This window comes from Tenrec ecaudatus, chromosome 4, assembly GCF_050624435.1.
Source record: "Tenrec ecaudatus isolate mTenEca1 chromosome 4, mTenEca1.hap1, whole genome shotgun sequence".
Taxonomy (NCBI): Eukaryota; Metazoa; Chordata; class Mammalia; order Afrosoricida; family Tenrecidae; genus Tenrec; species Tenrec ecaudatus.
In genome coordinates, this window is record NC_134533.1 from 6,066,805 (window position 1) to 6,087,165 (window position 20,361).

Sequence of the window (20,361 nt, forward strand, 5' to 3'; positions counted from 1 at the left end):
GGTTATAAGAAGCTTATTAACTCAATATCCTGTGCTGGTGATTCACCTTGTACTCCGCAGAGGGCCTCCTTCCGGTCAGCTCTGGGCAGGTGGGTATCATTGCTGGTGTTGCCTAGAAGGACCAGGTGTAGGCTTTGCCTCTATCTTCTTGCCCACAGGTCGGCAAAATGTGGCCCGAGTGCCATGCACAGCTCTTTGGATACATGCACGTGGCTCTGAAATAAAATTGGGAGAAAAACATAAAGGATATTATCCAGAAAATGGTGGTTTCATTTATTTGTAAACATGTATTTATGGCTCTCAAATAATGTTTAAATGGTTGTGACGGACAGGATTGGCTCTTCCATCTCAAAAGTTTGCCAACCCCTCGTTATTGACAATGTGACTCAGAAAAGGTCTGGGCCAGGTGGCAGAAGGGGAAGCAGGAAATCATAACAATGATGTCATTAGATTTGCGTTTAGTAAGTTCATTGTGACCCGAGCTTGAGGGCAGAGTACAGAAAAGGGCTAGGAAGCCGCTTTGCCGCCCCAGGTGAAGTCTTCCACAATAGTACCTGCGCCCTATCTATGGTGCACCCACAAAGGTACATCAAAAAAGCCGAAGGCCTTCCATGGGATGGGTGGACACCCTGGCGTGGCTACAGCCACGGGCTCAGGAACAGGCACATTGGTGAGGATGGCACAGCCCCGGGCAGTGTTTTTATTGTGTCCTGGCTAAGGTCCCTATGAATCAAACTGAGACACCCAACAGCAGCAACAACAGCACTGTGCTGGGCTGTCCACACGAGGCATAAATAAAAGTGTCAAATAGGGTCATTTGAAGTCAGTGATGTGTGACGCAAGGCTTACTTTATTTTTGTTTAAGGGTGACTTTAAATTGCATTGTATGAGTGGCCTTTCCAAGACTGACGTTGTGTGTTTGGCTTGGTGGGCCTTAATGTAAGCGTTCAGATTCATTCTTTTTTCTCTTTCTGTGCGTTCAGATTTATAAGGGCAATGGAAAACCAAGATTCCCCCCAACTCGGGCGGGGGAGGGGGCAGTTTTAAGCATAGTATTAAGGGCTGATCGCTAACTTCGAAAAAAAAGAGAAAAAGGGAAGAACCGGAGCTGCTGCCCGGCCTGGAGGCGCGAGCGGAGGTCCCGCAGCCGCAGGCAGGCTCGAACCCTCCCTTTCGGCTCTGCGGTGCCCCACATCCGGCGGGAAGGAAGGTGCTGGAAGCCCGTGCGCACCCTACGCACACCAGGGCGGCACCCCAGCGCAGCGCCCACTGTCGCTTGCCGAGGCGGCCGCTGGGCGGCGCCGCGGGCCCGACGCAGCCCAGGCGAGCAGCGGCCTTCCGCTCGACATTCGACAGCTCTGGCCTGGCCCTCCGCGGCGGGCGGGAGCGGAGCCGTTGCCTGGGGGCGGGCCCGCTGCGCGGGGGCGGGGCCTCGGCGCGGGCCGCGGGGCGGGGCCTGGGCGCGGGGGCGGGGCCGTGGCGACGCTGGGCCTGCGGCGTGGATGGCAGCGGCGCGGGGCGCCTGAGCGGGCTGGGGGCATGAGCGCCGCCCGGCCCCAGTTCAGCATCGATGACGCTTTCGAGCTGTCTCTGGACGACGCGGGCCCCGGGCCCGAGCCCAGCGGGGTCGCCCGCTTCGGGCCGCTGCACTTCGAGCGCCGGGGACGGTTCGAGGTGGCCGATGAGGACAAGCAGTCCCGGCTGCGCTACCAGGTGAACGGCCCGGCCCACCTCGCCCCGCGCCGCGTTGGGCTGAACCCCAGGCGGGATCCGGAGAGCCCCGCGTCGGGGAGCTTCTGCCTGGGGACCCCTGCCAGAGCAGGAGGGCATCTAGACACGACTCTCCAAGTACTTGCCCAGACCCTCCTACCTGGACTGGGGGCTCATCTTCCACCCCCAGAGGCCCCACCCACTCTGGGCTTTGGGGAATCCTGTGTACCCCGAATCAGAGTCTTGATGAGACGCCTTAGCACTCCCTCAGACCAGATCTAAGGGGAACCTCGGATCCCTCCTCGCCTGAGTCCCCACCCCATCCATCCCCTGCAGCTAGAAGCCCTGGCTCCCACACTCCCCATTCTCTGAGGACCCCCCCACAACAACTTCGCGAACCTTTTCTTGAAGACCTGGATTCGATTTCTGTGCCCCAAACCTGGGAACCCCAAAAACAGAGCCCCCTACTCTGGAGCCCTGAAACCCCATCCTGGAGGTCTCTGGACCCTGGGAGCCCCCGCCAGCAGCCCCTGCTTCCCAAAGCCCCCCAGCTCCCGCCTCCCACCCCAGTTTCGGTTTCTATGAATCACCAAACCCGTTCTGCTGGCAGAGCAGCTGTCAGGCGCCACAGGGCGGCAGCTGGGAGCTCCCTTCCTCCACCTTCCTCTCCAGACCCCTGGGGAGTGGGGAAGGGACTGAGCCCTTCCTTGATACCTGTGTTCTGGAACAGAACCTGGAGAATGACGAGGATGGAACCCAGGCCACTCCGGAACCAGACAGGCCAGTCAGTACCAGGTCAGGGCCAGGTGGGGACCCCAGCCCTCTCTCTCTGGGGGTCCCTGTCCTCTCAGGGACCCTATCCAGCCCTGTACCCCACCTCACTCAGCCCCTCACACCCTGCCCTCTCCCCTTGTCCTAGCTTCCTATAGGCCAGTGGTTCTCAACCTTCCTAATGCTGAGACCCTTTCATACGGTTCCTCATGTGGTGACCCCCCAACCATAAAATTATTTTCATTGCTACTTCATAACTGCCATTTTGCTACTGTTATGAATCGGGTGACCCCTGTGAAAGGGGCGTTCGACCCCCAAAGGGATTGTGACCTACAGGTTGAGAACCGCTGCTCTACCCTCACCCTCTCACCACCCCCACCAGGCTCCTCATTCTAAACAAGCCCCCCCAGTTCTAACCCAAGCCTCCCTTAACCTCTGTCCCTAAAGACACTAGCCCTTAAATGCACCTTCACCCATGCCCTCAGCCACCCCCTCCCCTGTAGGCACGTGCTGCCCTCCACCCCGCCCCCCACCATGGGACTCTTCTGTCTGGCAGAGGAGCGAGGCCCAGAGGCCCCCTCCTTGCCTCCCTGTTCCCTCATCGCCCAATCATGCAGAGATTCAATCTGAACCTCCATCCGCAGCTCCCAGTGGTCTTTCAGCACTATCAGCACCACCACTCAGCGCTCCTACAACGCCTGCTGCAGGTGAGGCCTGGCCCGCTGAACCCCAGCCCCGACCCCCCACCAGCCCCCGCCCCCAGCTGCACTCCTTCACCGCCTTCCTGCTTTCCCACCCACCCAGTTGGATCCAACACCCTCTGATCCAGAAGAACCGCCGCATAGTGCTGGCCTCCTTCCTACTCTTGCTGCTGGGGCTGGGTGAGTGCCCCAGGGCCCCTGCACCCTCCAGGGCCGGCCCTCCTCTGCTGTAGCCTCAGCACCCACCCCACCCTCCACCCTTGGATCCGTGAACCTTTCAGCATTCCAGGGGGGCAGCTGACTGGCATCAGCCCACCCATTTCGTAGGTGAGAAGATTGAGGCCTTGAGCGGACCAGGCATGGGCTCCTGGTCACACAGACGGGAAAGCATCGGAACTGGAAATAGGACCTGGCTCTGCCCCAGCCACAGACGTTCCTTCCGCATTTTCTTTTCTTAAACATAGTTTATTTAGTGTTCAGCCAGCCCACTATCCTGAGCACCTGCTTGTTCCGGTCCCATCTAGCTATGGGGACAGCAGCGGAAAGAACAGAGCCCAAAGGAGAGTGTCCTTGCCCTCAAGGGGCTTTCTTCCCAGCTCACCTCGCGTTGATAAGCTACAGGCGAGAGAGGACAGCTGCTCTGCACTGTCTGCTCAGGGCCAGGGGCTATGCTCCCTGCCTGACAGATTTAAGTGGGAGGTGGGGTCACTCCCTTGCCCCTGTGTAGGGGCAGATGCTCATTAAGGGACGCTGGCAGACACTTGTCACTTCTCTGGAATCTGCAACCCAGTCGGACCTCCCTCCCGTCCCCATTCCCCAGACAGGGAAACTGAGGCCCACAGCAGGCCGTGTGCACAGCCAAACATACTGGCCTGGGTTTCTCCTCCCCTGGGCTAAGGAGGCAGGGTCTCCAGCAAGCCTCTAGAGGTGGGGTCAGAGGGAGCCCTGGGGGTGGGAGGGGGGTGGGCAGGCTGTGGTTGGTGCCTCAGCTCTCCTTCCCTCAACCCCTGCAGAAGGAATCCCTTCTTCCACGCCTGGAGCCATGGGTGGGGTGTCTAGGTGCAGGGGAGAGAGCCACTTCCCTTCCAACCCCACCACCACCCCTCGTGCCAGGCACTGATCACACTGGCCACCTGCTTTATCTGTATCTACCCTTTCACCCACCCAGCAATGCAAACTGTGAGTCCCCAGTCTCACATGGGGGCTCAGGCAGGAGGGAGACGGCCATCTTGGGGCAAGGCCCCCGCAGGAACTGCAGTGAAGCTGTGAGACCCAGAACACAACCAGACAACCTTGATTTTCCGGGTCTCAAGTGTGCTCTGCCTTGGACAGGGCCCTCTCCCTGCTTGCCCGTTGTTCTCCGGCAGAGGAAAGGATGCATGCTTTCCTTCTCTGACAGGGTCCTGGCTCTCACAGGTGCTCCTGAAGTGGCACCCCTGGGTATGCAGAGCCTGTTGCCATGAGCTGAGTACAGGGTGCAGGTGTCAGCTCTGAGCAGCACATGAGCCCACGCTATACCTCCAGGCTGCACCACAGGCCCGTACCCTCCACCGAGTTCCCCACCTCCGCTCCGTCCAGAGTGGACCCAGCCACCGCCCCTCCACCTTCCTGATGCCCCCATCCCATCCCAAGTCCACGCTCCTCCAGGCCTTCGCCAGCCATTCCCTCTGCCCAGGACACCCCTCTGCTGCAAAGCCCCTGGGGTCAGGCACCTCCACCTCAGCCCATCTCACCTTCTGTGGGAGGGGTCACGTGGTAGCTGTCACTTGTTGTCAGGTGAAAGTTCATAAGCCAGAGCAGACAACACGCTGGCTGCCCCAGCAAGTAAGCGGTCAGTAAATGCGAACTGCTGGCCCACTGCTTCTGCTACGGCAAACCCTTCTTACTGTGACATGACCACTATTACTGCCACTGTGCTGCTGTTACTATTGCTACATGACCACTTAGGCTACCTGAGATGACCACTGTACACTATACTGCTAGTACACAACCACTCTTACTGTGACATGAACACTATTACTGCCACTATGGCGTTGGTACTACCTCTCACCGCCATCGAGTCACTGACCCGGGGCTACCCCCAAGGGTTTCTGAGACCCTTGACTGTTTATGGGAGTAGAAAGCCCAGTCTTTCTCCCGCAGATATCCTGGTGGACTTAACTGCCGACCATGCGGATGGCAGCCCCATGCGTAACCACTACCCCACCAGGGCTAGATGACCACCAGTACTGTCCGACCAGCACTAGCCCTACCCCTGCACCGCCGCACCAGGGCTACAACATTGGGCTGAAACGGAGGACGACGCAGGGCCAGCTGTGCTGGTGCTCATCCTCCTGGGCATAGGGTCACTGGGAGCTGGCAGGGACTCGTCAGCATCTGCCAGCCTCACCAGCCCTTCTCGGCTCGGCCCACTAGTACTACGAGGCCACTTGTCCCTTTACTGTGGCGGCACTACGTCCTAGCACAGCAGACCGCCACCGTTAACCGCTGCCAGCCCACAGCACTGCGGCACTGCCCCCGAGTCCCGTGACCACTGCCACGGTTCTATTGCCGTATGCCCGCCCCTGCTCAACCTTCCAGCCTCCAGGAGCCCCTCCCTGGTCCCCTAGGCTGACAGGCCAGCGTCCTGGGCTCCCACCGGGCCCTGTGCCTCCCTTGATACAGCCCATTCACCTGCACAACCATGGACCGTGTCAAGGTGGTTAAGAGCTAGCTGGAGGAAGCCTGGGGGCCAGGGTCAGCTTGGCTAGGCGCGCAGTAGGTGTAGCAACCAATCCATCTCAGAACCCTTTCCCACGCCCTGCTGCTCAGAAACCAGAGCTGGTGCCTGAGGAGGAAGAGGGGGGCCTCTGCGGGGGTGGGGGGGTGCAGCTCAGGTGGGGCCTGAGCCTGACATCCCCCGCGGCCCCCTCTGTGCAGTGCTGATCCTGGTCGGCGTGGGACTGGAGGTGTCCCCCTCTGCAGGTGAGCTTCCCCCACCTGTCGCACTCTGCCCTCCCACGCCCCTGACACCCAGGCAGGGAGCCTGGGGACCCCCTCGGCCCTGACAGCCCCTCCCCTTCCTCCCGCAGGTGTCTCCAGCGCCATCTTCTTTGTGCCGGGCTTCCTGTTGTTGGTCCCTGGAGGTGCGAGTGTGGGGAGGGCAGGCTAGGAGGTGGGGGGGCGTGGCGGCCCCGGGACTGGGCGGGGAGGGGCGTGGTCTCCGCGCTGACGGCCCCGCCCTGCAGTCTACCACGTGACCTTCATCTACTGCGCCGTCAAGGGCCACCGGGGCTTCCACTTCTTCTACCTGCCGTACTTTGAGAAGTGATTGCCGCGGACAGCCAGGCCGCGCCCCCGGCCTGCCACCAGCACCTGCGAGGACGCCCCTCGGATCCTCAGCTCGTGGGGAAGGGTCCCCGGAACCCAGCCTCTCCGCAGTTTGGTCAGGAGTGGTGGGTGTTGGGGACCCGGCCCTCCACTGGCCCGGAAGAGTGCCTCCCCCACCCCACAGCCCCGCGCGTCTGTTTTGTGCCTTAACTTATTCTCAGGCGTCGGGGCTACCGGATCCGTGCAGTTTGTGCTAATAAAAGAGTAGCCGATTCTAGCCGGGATGTGGCTCTTACGGTCCTCGAAGTCCTGCCCTCCCAAGACAGCGGCCCCCTGGCCGCAGAGCTGCCCGTGATCAAGGTCACACACCTCCTGTCTGCTCAGAAAGATAGTGCTGGTGCGGGCCCTGGTGGCCTTGACCTGAGATTGGAGGCTGGCCTTGATGTAGCCCAGGGTGCCAGGCAGCCGGGGGCACCGCCCACTCCACCCTGTTTCTCACGGTGGCTGGGGGAGGGGGGCGAGGAGAAGCTGGGGGGCCCAGGGAAGAGGTAAGGAGTACAGACCAGAGACTCTTCCATAAGCAAAGAATCCCAGAACCTCAGAATGTGAGGCAGGATCCCCGCAAAATCTCAGGAATCAGGATCCCAGGAGTAATTCATCAGCTCTCGGGGGCAGCAGCCTCTGCCTCCCACCTTCTTACTGACGCCTGGCATCCCCCCTGCCTCTGCCCACTGGACAGAGGAGAAACTGCCTCGCCCATGGGCAGCCACGGGGCATGCGCAGAGTCAGAAACGTGATCAGGCTCCTGGTCCCTGGTCAGGACCCTTCCCAGGTCCCCGGAGCGGGGCAGCAAGCCAAGGGGCTCGCTGAACAAGTATGACACAATCCCGTTCGGACTAGCAAGGAGAGCCACTCACACTGATGGCTATGGGGGTGTGTGTGCAAAAATCTAGCGCGCCAATGGGTGTTAACCGGGGTGAGGAGGAAGGCGGTATTCTAGGAGAAGAGAAATGGAGGTGGAGAGTCAGGCCGGACACGCCATTGGAAGGTTTGATTAGTTTAAATTATTGAAAACAAACTCACAATAGAAAGTTAAAAGTCACCCCTCACCTCCTACCCGTCAGTGTGTCGTACCTTGTTACTCTGAGGCCAGAAGCTACGGCACCAGTATTTCAAACACCCGCAGGCTTGGCCAGCGGGGGCAGCCGAGGAAGAAAGGCCTGGCAATCTATTGCCAAGTGCAGTCCGCTGAAACCACGTGGAGCACAATGAATACTGTTCCCTACCAAAGAACCCCCAAACCTGCCGCCAACTCCTGGCAGCCCTGCAGGACAGGTAGCACTGCCCCTGTGGGTTTCCAAGACTGGAACTCTACAGGAATAGAAAGCCCTGACTTTTCCCTGCAGAACAGTGGTAGTTTTGAACTGCTTACCTTGAGGTTAGCAGCCCAATGCGTAACCACTACACCACCAGAGCCCCCCTGACCTAGACAGAACTGGAAAATGAGCCTCATGGGCTAAAAAACTGCCCCAACTGCACAGCCATGGCCCCCTGGGCTCAGCACACCCGAGACGGTGGTGCCAGCTCCCCGAGACTCGCCGTTCCCTCCCAGCGTGCGTGGAGCTTCCATGGTAACAGAAGCCAACACCGAGGCCCTGGACCTGCCTTCCTCCCCACCCGAGCCCACGGCGGCCAGGCCCTTCAGGGTTCTGTGTCCCCCAGGAACTAGCGTTCTGAGCCAGCTGGGGTGCCTGCTGTCCAGAGGTTCTATGGGCACTGCCTTAGTGGAGGCTTGTGAGGGGCCCCAGGTGATGGGCCGGACCCTGGAGGACACCATGTTCGATAAAGCAGAGGGGCCGCAAGAAAGAGGAAGGCCCTCCCCGCGATGGACGGACACTGTGGCTACAACACTGGGTCAAGCTCAGGGACGATGGTCAGGGTGGTGCAGGGCCGGGTGGTGGTTCCTTCCGCTGGGCACAGGGTCACGATGGGTCGGAACAGACTTGATGGCACCTAACACCGCCACCACCAGTTGGGTGCTGGGGCCCCTCAAACCCATTGTTCTCCAACTCCCTGTGCTGGGGGACCAGGTGAACCTCTAATCCACGATGAATAGTCCATTGTAAAATGAAACGAGAGTGGGGACAGGGAAATAAGAGACAAACGACACACAGGAGACATCCCCCCGCTGGCTTGTTTTCTCATCGGGCATGAAATCCCATTCCAATTACATCATCAGAATAAGCCAGGAAACGAAAAATGACCAAAACTACTCGTTGAAAATGAACACAATTAAGCGTCGAGTGCGGCCAGTCACTGGGACGCTCAACTTTTTTGTCCTCGCAACATTGTCCCCAAGTTGTTCCAGAAGGGGCGATTCTTCCCCTTGTCGGGTGCCCTTGTGCACAAGAACCTAAAACCCGGCCGCCCCCCCTGTTGGAACCCGGTGCTGCAGCCCTGCTGTCAGTTCGTCTCATCGAGAGTCGTCCTGTGTGGGCGGACACTCTCTCAAGCCCGATGTCCTTCTCCAGGGACTGCTCTCGGCTGAAGACATACCCAAAGGAAGTGAGGCAAAGCCTTGTTCTTCACGCTTCCCAGGACCATTCTGGCTGTGCTACGTCCATGACCGACTTATTTGCTCTCTTGGCCGTCCATGGGAGTCTTCATCTTCTTCCCCAGCACCCAAATCCAAAGGCGTCGATTCTTTGCTGGTCCTTGTTGCCACAGGCCAGTTTTCGCATGCATAAGGGGTGATTGAACAAGACCGTGACTTCCATCAGGCGCCCCTTACTCCTCAAAGTGGGCGGCTTCAGTTTTGACCAACCTACAGAGGTCTTGGGCAGCAGATTACACAGTGGGCGGCTACCCTCAAATCAGCAGTTGAAACCCACACGAGGCTTCGTACTCCCGTGGAGAGTTACCGTCTGTCTCAGAAACCCCCAGGGGCAGCTCTGCCCTCCCCTGTAGGGTCACATACGCCAGCGCTGACTCGGTGGCAGTGAGCTGGGTTTGGTGTGGATCCGCTCGATGCAACGGGTCACTCAGCAACAAACCACGGGACAAACATGGCCCACAGCTAAGGATGCTTTCTACATTTTTTAAACGATTGGAGAAAACAATCAGAGCAATAGTACTTGGTCACTCAAAGGACAAGCACGTAGAATTCAAATGTCCCTGTCGACAAGCCATGCTTTATGGGAACCCAGCGACAGTGAGTGTTCACATGCTCCCTGGGGCTGCAGACAGGCCGAGTGGGCCTCGAGGCTGGAAGCAGGGAGCATCCAGGTAGAAATGCCTCTGTGGGCTTCTGAGGCCATAACTCTGGAACAGAATAGGAAGTCTCATCTTCCCCCACACGAGGGGCTGGTGGATTTGATCTGCTGACCTTGAGGTCCAGTGAATCACCCACTCTGCCCACAAGGCTCCCTAGAGCTCCCCTGCATCCATCTGTGGTGCTTGACCTAATTGAAGGGGCTTCATGACTGTCCTGGTTTCCCTTTTCATGTGACCTGAGTGTGTTTCTTGAAGGGGACTCATTCTTCAGCATGGCCTGGCAACAGCACTGTCACAGGGAAGAATGGACATCTAAAGCATCACTCACTCGATCCAGATAGATAGATGCATAGATGAGAGGGAGGGAGGGAGGTTCGTAGGTAGAGAGAGAGAGTTGCAGATTTTTTTCTTTTTCATTTGAAGACCGACTAACAGGTGTGGTACATAGAGGGACTGGGTGAGGGTGTCAGGCAGCTAAATCCTCCATGCTTATTGGAAAGCCGACTCAGGTGGGAGAAAACACTTATGGTTATGAGTTATAAATAAGGTCTTAATATACCTTCTCATGACTGGGCACAGTCTCTCCAATAGCCCCTGTGTGAATCTGGGTGCTTTAGAGAAACAAATCCACAGAAACTCATGTATAAGAGAGAGTTTTATATAAAGGTTAAGTGCACATCAAGAAAACATCCCAACCCAGTGCTGCCCAAGCCCACAAGTCCAATCCACAAAGTCCTCCATCTCACAAAAGAGATGCAATGATACCGACTGCAGGAGGAAAGATGAATCAGTGAACATGTAAGCATCTCAGCGCTGGCAGGGGTCTCCACACGGCTGCTCCAGCACCCAGGGCTGCATCGGGGTAGGTCCATGTGGCTTCTCCTCAGGGATGTCTTGCAGAAAGTGAGCCTTGCCAGCTGAAGCAGGAAACTGGCTAAGGCAGCTGCACCCTGGTCCGACCATCAGAAAGCAAGAGACCCGAGAACTAGAAAGGTGAGGCTCACTGAGCCAATTATCCCTCCGCCCTTCAATCAACCCCACGTGTGTTTGTCAGCCAGGTTGGCACAATAAACTAACTACTTCAACCCCCCAGACAGGAACTGTCATAAAGGAGCCACCATAAAAGATGAATCATATCTGTGTCTGGCTACTTCACTGTACCTAAATGTGTTTCTGTAGATAAGAGCAATCAGGTTCAACAGCCAACCCCTATAAAATGTAGCAAACTCTGTTTTGATATCTCTTGCTGATACTGAGCAGAGAAAGCTACCGCTGGGGAGAGCTCAGGGGAGGAGGTGTACTCAACTACCACTAGGTCAAGACAATGACTCACCTCATTGTCTGGTTATTACCCGCTTATGATATTGCTCAGCAACTATGGATTATGTTAGCTTATGACATGCATGCCTTATGAAAGATCTGTAGGCCCCATTACAGATACACCCACTGGAAATTCCATTCACTCTCAGTCCTGACATGGGACGAAGAGCCCCTGTGCCCCGTCTGTCTGTCTTTAATATTTTCCACAATCGCAAAGCTGCCCGAGGACTCATTCGAGTGTTGGCGACCCCTCACCCTGACAAACAGGAGCATACAGATTAGGAAGGTTAGATTTCCTCAATGAACCGCGACTCAGTTTACCCCGAGTCCCATTTTCCTGAAAGCCCATTTTTGTCTATTCCTGGAGTTTTGCTAGCTTACTTTCTTTTTTGGCTAGCTTTGGTCCACTTCACTTTCTCCTAGTGAATCTTCCATGCAAGCCTTCGACTTTAACCGTTCAGTTGTCACTAGGATTCTTTGGTGAAGATCTATCTGCAAAGCCTTGAAAACGAAGACAGGCTCGCTACAAATTAGAATCAACTTAGTGTAGAGGGACCTCTGGGTCCACCATTGAATACTTCCAGGTCCAGGGAGCTCACTCCCTCCTAAGGGGCTATGGAGAACACATTTTGCTCCCACTGGGTGTTAGGGACTGAACTATGTTCTAAGCCCTAACCCCTATCCAAAACCTACTGACATCACGCTGAGTCCAACTCATAGACACACTACCTAGGGCTTCCAAAGGTGAAAATGTTTACAGGAGCAGACAGCCTCCTTCTTCTCCCATGGAGTCGCTAGTGGTATTTGAACTCCCAACCTTGTGGTTAGCAATCCAACACCTATGGGACAGCATCATCAGGGCCCCTTCCTAATCCCCGTGGTTATAATCCCACCCAGGAATAGATTGTCTTTAATTGGTCGAGGAGGCAGTCTTCAATGACAGAGGCTGAAATTGATCTCTCTTGTCAGGGCAAACCAGCCCCTGACCAATATCACGGGTCTGTGGCTGCAACTGTACGGCACTAATATATAAAGATAAAAGTCATAGTAAGAGAGAGAGGAGAGAGTAAAATAAAGGAGTCAGACACATTTTATGGTAGCATGTTCACATCCTGGATGGCCATGATCTCAGCAGCCAGGTTCACATAGAGCACAGGCAGAGGAAAAAGAGATTTATTTCTAACCAAGGCTTATATATACTTGGAGGGCGTGCAAGCCCCCTGATACAGGTAATGACATAAGTCACAGGATGGGGCAGTACCATAGGCAATACAGCTTTGATGGGAGGGAGATGATCTCAGAGTGTATACGCAATAGGATGAGGAGGGATTAGGGGTACACACGTGACAGGATGGGAGGATCCTAGATTCAGGATGGCAGCCTAACCTTGATCGTCCTTGAGCTGGTGGCTTGACTTATTCTGAGAAATCTAGGGAAAGCAATCCACTCTCCTTAACAGCAGGGAGTGAGCCTCTCCTTGCTCCCATGGCTGGTGACTTCAGGGAGACAGCTTGACAATCATTTACCATTAGTTGCAAGCAGTGTCCTAGGTCTGACATACATTTGGGGGAGACAAGCTGGAGAAATGTCTTTTCATATCCCACAAATCCCCCTTTTGTTTTATATATTAAATTCAAAAGAGAGGGCAACATGGCTATTTTCTATACATTGAAAGCTGTGGAGACATATTTAATGACAAAACATAGCCAAGCCAAAACCTTGGGCTTATGGCAAGGAATTTGAATCCAGGCTGGGGGAATAAAGGTATGAGGGTCGGATGCCGCTGTGGGAAGAGAGAGATAGAGCCAGTAGGAATGTCTGCTTCTATAGGAGACAGAATCCACCATGTGCTCACTTTGAGGCAGCACAGCTGTTAGGGCAGAATCTGTGGAAATGCGAGTTAACGCAGGAAAATGTACGTGGCCTCTATCTCTCACTTACCAGAGTGGTGGCTTTTCCACCGTGGAATACTCGCTTTCCAGAATCCCTCTGTACAAGTCAGGGAATCGGTCATAGCTCCCTCAGTGTTAGTTTCCCACAGGGCAGACAGGAGCAGGATCCCTACCCCCACACCACTCCTCCAGCCAAGAAAGAGCGATAGAGAGCCTCCCCCCAAGAACCAGCACCCTGAATGCAGACTTCTAGCCTCCTGCGCGGAGAGAAAATACGTCTTTGTTCGATAAAACCACCCCCCTGTGATATTTCTACAGCGGCAGCACTAGAGAGCTAAGACGGGGGATTGGATCCCTGAGGCTGGGGGTGCGATCCCTCCAGGCAGCTGCGGGGAGGGGAGGTGGGGGTCAGCAGGCAGCAGCTCTCTCCGGTCCGGAGTCTCGACCAGCGGAGGTGGGAGCCGGAGCCTGGGAGGTCTTCTCCCTGGAGGGCATCTGGAAGGCGCGTGCGCACCAGATCCTGTGATGTGGTCTTGCAGCTGCGTGAGCAACTCACTCGGCCTCCTGGAGCCTCACTGGGTGGAGAGCATCCGCACGAACTCTGCTGGAGGGAGGGAGGGAGGGGCGGGGCTTGGCGCGGGTGGGCGGGGCGTCCGGCCCAGCCAGAGGGGGGGGGACGAGGGCGGGCCGCGAGGGACGCTCACCGTCGAAGTCTACCGTGCCGTCTCCGTTGAGGTCCAGCTCGCGGAGCATCTCGTCCAGCTCTGGGCCCTCCAGCGGCTCCCCGAGCAGAGCCGGCGCCGCCTGCCGCAGCTCGGCCACCGTGATCCGCCCGTCCCTGTCCCTGTCGAACTAGGGTCCCGGCAGCGCTCAGCGCCCCCCACCCAAAGGAGCCTCCGCGGGTCCACTCCCGCCATTCGCTCTGCCCGAATGCCCCCCTCGTCCTCCCTGGCTGAGACAGGGAGCATCCCTGCTCGGTCCCCCAGCTGGGAGCACCAACCCGCGTTGCCCGCTCCCTGCAGCGCTCTGGGTCTGCAGGGCCTGAGCGAGCAGCCAGAGGACCCAGTGCGCCCCGTCCACCGGACCCGGCCCCACCCCCACCTCTCGGAAGGCGACGAGCAGCTCGCGCACCCCCAGCATGTGCGCCGTCTCCTCCCGCAGTTTCGGGGCCATCAGTTCCACGAACTCCTCAAAGTCCACGCGGCCCCCCACTGTGAACACAGCGTCACAATGGCGTTGACTGGGGCCCTCGGACGACTTCCGGCCAGCACCTTCCCCTGCTCTGTACCTGGGAAGGAACGCTGGAGCCTGGCTGGGGCCTCCTTCCAGGGGTGCTGGGGGCCAGGGCTGCTCTGCTCTCGGGGTAGGGGAAAGACACCAACCAGGCTTTGAGCCAGTCAGCCCTGAGTTCGAATCCTGGCTCCACGCTGACTGACTTGGGTGAGGTATGAGGTCCTGCTTCCTTGGGCTAGTAGTGTGGGGCCAGGAGAACTTTGCTACACCAGGGGAGCAGGGAAGAGGGGGGTAAGAATAAAAGGTCGTGGCTATAAAGCTGCAGCCCGGTTCACCAGTTCCTCAGAGCCAATAGAACTTCGCCCCATAAGGTTGTACAAGCTGGTGTTTCAGCAGTAGCTAGCCAGGCCTTATTTCAGCGGTATCTCCAGGTGGAGCCTCCCAGTTCAGGTTCAAGTGTGCCACCATCTGCACCTCCCGGGGTCCCCTGGAGCCCGTTAAACCAAATCCAACCCACACCTGCTGCTGGTGGAGTAGAAGCGGATTCCACCTCAGAGCGACCTCAAAGGACTGAGCAGAAGTACACCCCAGGGCCCACGAGAGGTCTGATGAAATCGAGCTGCCAGCCTTGCAGGTTAGCAGATCAATGCTTGATGCATTGTGGCACTAGAGCTGCTCATTAAAACTTAACTGCCATCGAGTCCATGCTGACGAGAGGCCTACCGACTCCCTCCAGCAGGACAGAGCCGCCCCTGAGGGTCTCTGAGCCTCACTCTTCTCGGGAGTAGAAAGCCTGGTTTTGAACTGCTGACCTTCTGGTTAGCAGCTGAGCGCTTGACACAGTGTTGCCACCAGAGCTCATTAGGCCACGATAAGAGTCCTGCACCAATCCCAGCATGCAGTCCGTCCCCCCCCCTGTTCTATGATGTGGTGGGGGGTGGGAAACATCAGGGGCTGGAATCCCCCATGGGCAGGGAGGAAGAGAAGCATTGCTCTGGCCCCATGGAGTGTAGGGCACCCCCATTTCTGAGAGCCAACATGGGGGTCCTGGGATGCAGAGAGAGGCTCTTCACCCAGAGATTGTGGAGGGTCCCACTTGTGTCTCGTCAGTCATCTGTTCCGGGAAGGCCGCCCAGCCTGCACCTCCTCATTTCTATCTGCAGCCAACCCCTGAGCCCATGGGGTCCTGCACCATCCTGAGGTGGGCTAGGAGGAGCTCCAGAAGTAGGGCTCATGGGAGATGATGCTGCTCCTCCTCCCAAGGGCACCCAGTTTTAGGCAACAGTCACCAGGGCATGCTGGCCCATAGTGTTGCCCCAAGTCACAGAGGAGGTGGGGGAGAGAACAGGTGAGAGACAGGTACCCGCCCAGAGAGCACTTAATCAAGGAGTCTTGGGTGCCTAGAAGGAGTCAGGGCAGCAGGAAGGGGTCAGGGGAAGGGGAGACAGACCCTCAGAGGCCACCCCACCCCCTGGCTGCCCCTGGGATCCGGAGGCAGGAAGGACCCAGGGCCGCCCTCCGGGGTCTCCCCCTCCGCACTGACTCCGCATCTTGATGTGCTGGGAGACCTGGATCAGCTCCATCTCCGTGGGCATGTAGCCCAGCGTCCGCATGCAAGCGCCCAGCACCCGGTAGCCGATGTAGCCGTCCTGGTCCGTGTCGAACTCCTGGAAGGCGGCCTGCAGCTCTGCACGAGGGTTAGGTCAGGCCCTGGCCGCCAGGCTCCGGGCTACTCCCAGACCACCGCCCCCACCCCACCCCCAGCCGAAAAGAGCCACTCACCCTCCAGTTCTCCAGGACCCAGCTCTCGGTCCTGCAAGGAAGAGCCAGCATGTCCCAGGCCAGCCAGGGCCTGTCGGCACCCCTCACACCACCCTGCAGGCAGCCTCTGCCCACCATGGCTTCGGAAAAGCCCATGGGCAGGGCCAGCCCACAAAGGTAGGAGATGGTAGGCCCCAGAAAGACAATCTCGGCCCTCCACCCACCCCCTACACACACACCCTGCAGAACTTTGCCTTTTAGCCCAGCCCCACAGCCAGGAGGGGTGGGGACCCTGAGATCTTGACCTGCCCTAAGTCAGCCCACTCCCTCTGGCTCCATTCCGGCAAATCCCGGCCGACCTGCAGGAGGGTTTCCAGCTCTGGAAACACACTGCCTCGTCTTACTTTAGCACTGCGGCTTGTGGGCTCAACCCACCAAGCCTGCGCCACCAAGGCGCCTGCCCTGAGTCCTACCCCTCCCTAAGGGTCCTGAGGACAGGGCAGCATGAGTCCCACCCCCTCAGGGCCCAGCATCCCCAGCCCCTTCTGACCTTCCCAAAGATTCGGTTGAGGAGGGGCCCGTATGTCCTCTGGGCAGCTTCATGCTGGGGGTCAGGACGGTGCCGCTGGGACTGGCGTCGGGGAGCTGGCCTGGGGGCTGCAGGGGTTAGCTCCTCCTGCCCCTGCCCAGACCTAGGGGGCATCTTTTTGCTGCCCTGTGCTTCAGGGTCCTGGACAGGGGTCTGCTCTCCAGAGCCGTCAGTGTCCTTCCGGGACCCTCGGTGACCCCTCTCTTTCTTGCTCCTCCTGCTGGCCATGACTGGCCCCTGAGCCCCACCCCTGGGAGCCTCCACCTTCCCAGGGAGCTCTTGGGGGTTGGCCACCAGGTCTGAGCCTGGAAGACCCCTCTCCTGCTCTGTGGCCATGAAGGGAGGGCCACTGGGCTCTGAGATGTGGCACAAGGGTACCCTGGCTCTTGGGACCCACAAAGCTGCTTATGCTCCCCCGAACTGAGAGCTGAGGGGCTGGGCTGGGCCCTGAGTGGAGATTAGCTTAAGTAAGTTTGGCAGCCTCGGCCCTAATCCCTGCCCTCTCCGGGGTGGGTGGCCAGGGCAGAGGCAGGTAGGTGGGCAGAATGGTCCCCTGTTGGCAGCACAGGGGAGGGGCACCATCTGCCTTGAATGCCTGCTCTGTCACCCAGAAGGGGGGACACGAAGCCTCTCTAACTTTCCCAACCCTTGGTTTCCTCATCTCTGAAATATGGAGAAGGTGGGGGCCTGGATGGTCACTTGGCCCTGCTGGGCCCGGGTTAGAGTTTCCCAGAGACAGCCCCATGAATGATTGATGTCCTGTCGGCTTGGGTTTCATGCTCGCCCGCCTTAGCGCCGCCCGGCACCCTGCACGAGGCCCTGGCGTGGGCCGTGAGGGCGGCCAGACAGCTGGGCTGGCAGGTCCGTGAGGGTCTACAGCTATCGCCTGCACCTCCCGGGTAAGCAGGCCTCACCGCTCCAGGCCTGGGACTCACTTGTGATCTGGCCAGGGCTGGGCCTGAGGGAGCATCCTGGGGAGAGGCTGGGGGTTGTGGCCAGGAGGTGGAACCAGGAGCCACAGGACAGGAGATAGCCTTTCTGGGCTGCGGGCTCCCTCCGAGGGTGGGGCAGGCAGCAGGCTTCCTGGACAGCAGGTCCCGTGCCCCCAACCACCTGTCTCATCTTGCATCTTTCCGTGAGTAGCCACCCCCTACCCCAGGATGGGAGGGGAGAGAGGGTCTGCTTCATTACAGGATGGGGGGTGGTGCTGAACCTGAGTCCCCGCCACCCACCTGCTGCTCCAGAGGAGGGTGCTTCTATTCCAGACTCCCTGTCACCCCTTGAATGCCTGTGGACCCCCAGACCCACGACCTTTCCCCCTGGAATCACAAACCCTTGCACCTCCAAAAGCGAAAGACAAAGGGGACTTTGCAGTGAGCTACCCGGTGTCTCCAGGTTGCTCCCTTACACCCTCGCTTGTGCACCCCGACCTCCGCCTGACCACCTTCTGTCGGTCACTGAGTGGGTTCCACTAGCTTATCTCACCTCCGAGAAAAGCAGGTGTGCGGAGACCCTGTGGGAGGCGAGTTGGGCTTCCTGGATTTTACATGGCGGATGTTTATGTCTGGGTTTGAGACTTGGCATCTCTCTCCCTACCTGTGACCTTGGGCAGGGCTCTGACCTCTTGACCTTCCTCATCAGACTGGACAAGGCCCATTTCCAATCCCTTTAAAAACTCCCTCCCACCGAGTCCATGCCGACTCAGGAAGACCCTCCAAGACAGTGCAGAACTACCCAGAGGGTTCCCAAGACTGTCGCTCTTACTGCATGAAAGCAGGAAGCCTCCCCTTTCTTCCAAGGAGCAGCTGCTGGGTTCAAACTGCTGAATTTGCGGTTAGCAGGACAACTCGTCACCCTTTCAAGACCTGGCACACACTAATTTCCAGGCGTGGGGCAGTGGCCCTGGTGGCAGAGTAGTTACACGTCAGGTTGCTAACAACAAGGCCAGCTGTTCGAACCCACCTGCTGCTTCTCGGGAGAAAGAGGAGGCCGTCTGCTCCCGTGAAGAGTTGCAGCCTGGGAAACCCACAGGGCAGGGCCACTCTGTCCTCTAGGGTCTCTGTGGTCCTCTAGGGTCACTGTGAGTCAGAGTGGACTCGATGGTGGTGAGTGTGGCTTTACCCAGGGACACGCAGTCCCCTCGCTCTGACGCCCATTTGCTCCTTTCCTAGGTGCTCCCTCTGCCTAGTGAGCCACTGGGGATCGCAGATGGACAGATGGAGGTTGCCGTGGGAGCCAGCCTGGGCGCGACGGGCCGAGGAGGGACCCACAGGGAACTGGACGATGAGGACTACTACCCCCAGGGGGGCTGGGACACGGTCTTTCTGGTGGCCCTGATGCTCCTGGGGCTCCCGGCCAACGGGCTGATGGCCTGGCTGGCCGGCTCGCAGGCCCGACACGGAGCGGGCACGCGGCTGGCGCTGCTTCTGCTCAGCCTGGCGCTCTCTGACTTCCTGTTCCTGGCCGCGGCGGTCTTCCAGGTCCTGGAGATCCAGCAGGGAGGCCACTGGCCTCTGGGGACATCCACCTGTCGCTTCTACTACTTCCTCTGGGGTGTTTCCTACTCCTCCGGCCTCTTCCTGCTGGCCGCCCTCAGCCTGGACCGCTGCCTGCTGGCCCTGTGCCCGCGATGGTACCTGGAGCGCCGCCCCGCCCGCCTGCCTCTCTGGGTGTGCTCAGGCGTCTGGGTGCTGGCCACCCTCTTCAGTGTGCCCTGGCTCATCTTCCCCGAAGCTGCCGTCTGGTGGTATGACCTGGTCATCTGTCTGGACTTCTGGGACAGTGAGGAGCTTCCTTTGAGGATGCTGGAGATCCTGGGCGGGTTCCTGCCCTTCCTCCTACTGTTGGTCTGCCACGTGCTTACCCAGGCAGCCGCCTGCCGGCCCTGCTGCCGCCAGCCTCGCCCCCCGGCCCCCCGTGGCTTCGCCCGAGTGGCCAAGACTGTCCTGTCGGCCTATGTGGTCCTGCGGCTGCCCTACCAACTGGCCCAGCTGCTCTACCTGGCCTTCCTGTGGGACATCTACCCTGGCTACCTGCTCTGGGAGGCCCTGGTCTACTCCGACTACCTGATCCTACTCAACAGCTGCCTCAGCCCATTCCTCTGCCTGCTGGCCAGCGCCGACCTCCGCGCCCTGCTGCACGCCATCCTCTCCTCCTTCGCAGCCTCGCTCTGTGAGGTCACACCAGCCCAGCCGCAGACCCAGGTGGACTCTGAGGGCCAGACACTGCCAGCAGCCACGGCTGAAGACCAGCCACAGCTAAACCCCACAGCCCAGCCACAGGCAAATCCCACAGCCCAGCCACAGGCAAAATCCACAGTCCAGTCACAACTGAACCTCACGACTCAGTCGCAGATGAACCCCGAGACCCAGCTGCAAGTGAACCCCATGGCCCAGCCACAGGCAAAATCCACAGTCCAGTCACAGGAGAACCCCGAGCTCCAGACTCCTGACCCCACTGCCAGCTCAGCCCCAGGTCCTGGTGACAATCCCACCCCAGGGATCCCTGAAGTCCCTACCACATCTGCTGCCCCTGAGGGGGAAAGCCCTTGCAGTGCCCCGCTGGAGGAGAACCCCAGTGCAGGCCCCACATGACAGCCCAGGACACCAGGGCAGCGAAGACCCAGGCATCAGAGGCGGGGCTCTGGATGATGAGGGCAGGTACCCCAAAGTCCCACGAAGGGCCTGGAAGGGGGACGTAGGAGAAACCAAGGTAGCCAGACGTCCGTCCCAGACAGTCTGGGTGAGGGTCCCTCGTCCTGGCCCCCTCACTTGTTCCTAGTTGTCCTTGGTCAGCAGCCCCC

General features: G+C 58.6%; 3 protein-coding genes across 3 annotated transcripts; 2 read left to right on the top strand and 1 right to left on the bottom strand.

Moving 5' to 3' along the window:
* Positions 1 to 1,471: 1,471 nt before the first annotated feature.
* Positions 1,472 to 6,768, top strand: TMEM134 (transmembrane protein 134). Its single transcript, XM_075545281.1, has 7 exons — positions 1,472 to 1,713; positions 2,441 to 2,505; positions 3,126 to 3,188; positions 3,286 to 3,362; positions 6,102 to 6,146; positions 6,254 to 6,307; positions 6,410 to 6,768. The coding sequence occupies exons 1-7, from the start codon at positions 1,540 to 1,542 to the stop codon at positions 6,490 to 6,492; spliced, it is 561 nt and encodes a 186-aa protein (XP_075401396.1). The 5' UTR covers positions 1,472 to 1,539; the 3' UTR covers positions 6,493 to 6,768.
* A 6,780-nt stretch (positions 6,769 to 13,548) lies between these two features.
* Positions 13,549 to 16,895, bottom strand: LOC142445569 (calcium-binding protein 4-like). The gene is made up of 6 exons (XM_075547529.1): positions 16,521 to 16,895; positions 15,992 to 16,022; positions 15,753 to 15,896; positions 14,078 to 14,187; positions 13,681 to 13,828; positions 13,549 to 13,577 (listed from the first exon to the last, which is right to left on the bottom strand). The coding sequence occupies exons 1-6, from the start codon at positions 16,893 to 16,895 to the stop codon at positions 13,549 to 13,551; spliced, it is 837 nt and encodes a 278-aa protein (XP_075403644.1).
* A 1,880-nt stretch (positions 16,896 to 18,775) lies between these two features.
* On the top strand, positions 18,776 to 20,152 carry GPR152 (G protein-coupled receptor 152). Its single transcript, XM_075547988.1, has 2 exons — positions 18,776 to 19,876; positions 19,925 to 20,152. The coding sequence occupies exons 1-2, from the start codon at positions 18,776 to 18,778 to the stop codon at positions 20,150 to 20,152; spliced, it is 1,329 nt and encodes a 442-aa protein (XP_075404103.1).
* The last annotated feature ends 209 nt before the right edge of the window (positions 20,153 to 20,361 follow it).

Coding starts and splice junctions, on each gene's coding strand:
- GPR152 (XM_075547988.1), top strand. CDS start 18,776: ATGGAGGTTGCCGTGGGAGCCAGCCTGGGCGCGACGGGCCGAGGAGGG. Junction 19,877..19,924: donor AGCCACAGGCAAAATCCACA/GTCCAGTCACAA, acceptor ATGAACCCCGAG/ACCCAGCTGCAAGTGAACCC.
- TMEM134 (XM_075545281.1), top strand. CDS start 1,540: ATGAGCGCCGCCCGGCCCCAGTTCAGCATCGATGACGCTTTCGAGCTG. Junction 2,506..3,125: donor GACAGGCCAGTCAGTACCAG/GTCAGGGCCAGG, acceptor CTCCATCCGCAG/CTCCCAGTGGTCTTTCAGCA. Junction 6,308..6,409: donor CCTGTTGTTGGTCCCTGGAG/GTGCGAGTGTGG, acceptor CCCGCCCTGCAG/TCTACCACGTGACCTTCATC.
- LOC142445569 (XM_075547529.1), bottom strand. CDS start 16,895: ATGGCCACAGAGCAGGAGAGGGGTCTTCCAGGCTCAGACCTGGTGGCC. Junction 16,023..16,520: donor TCAACCGAATCTTTGGGAAG/GTCAGAAGGGGC, acceptor TCTTCCTTGCAG/GACCGAGAGCTGGGTCCTGG. Junction 14,188..15,752: donor CCAGCACATCAAGATGCGGA/GTCAGTGCGGAG, acceptor CTGTGTTCACAG/TGGGGGGCCGCGTGGACTTT.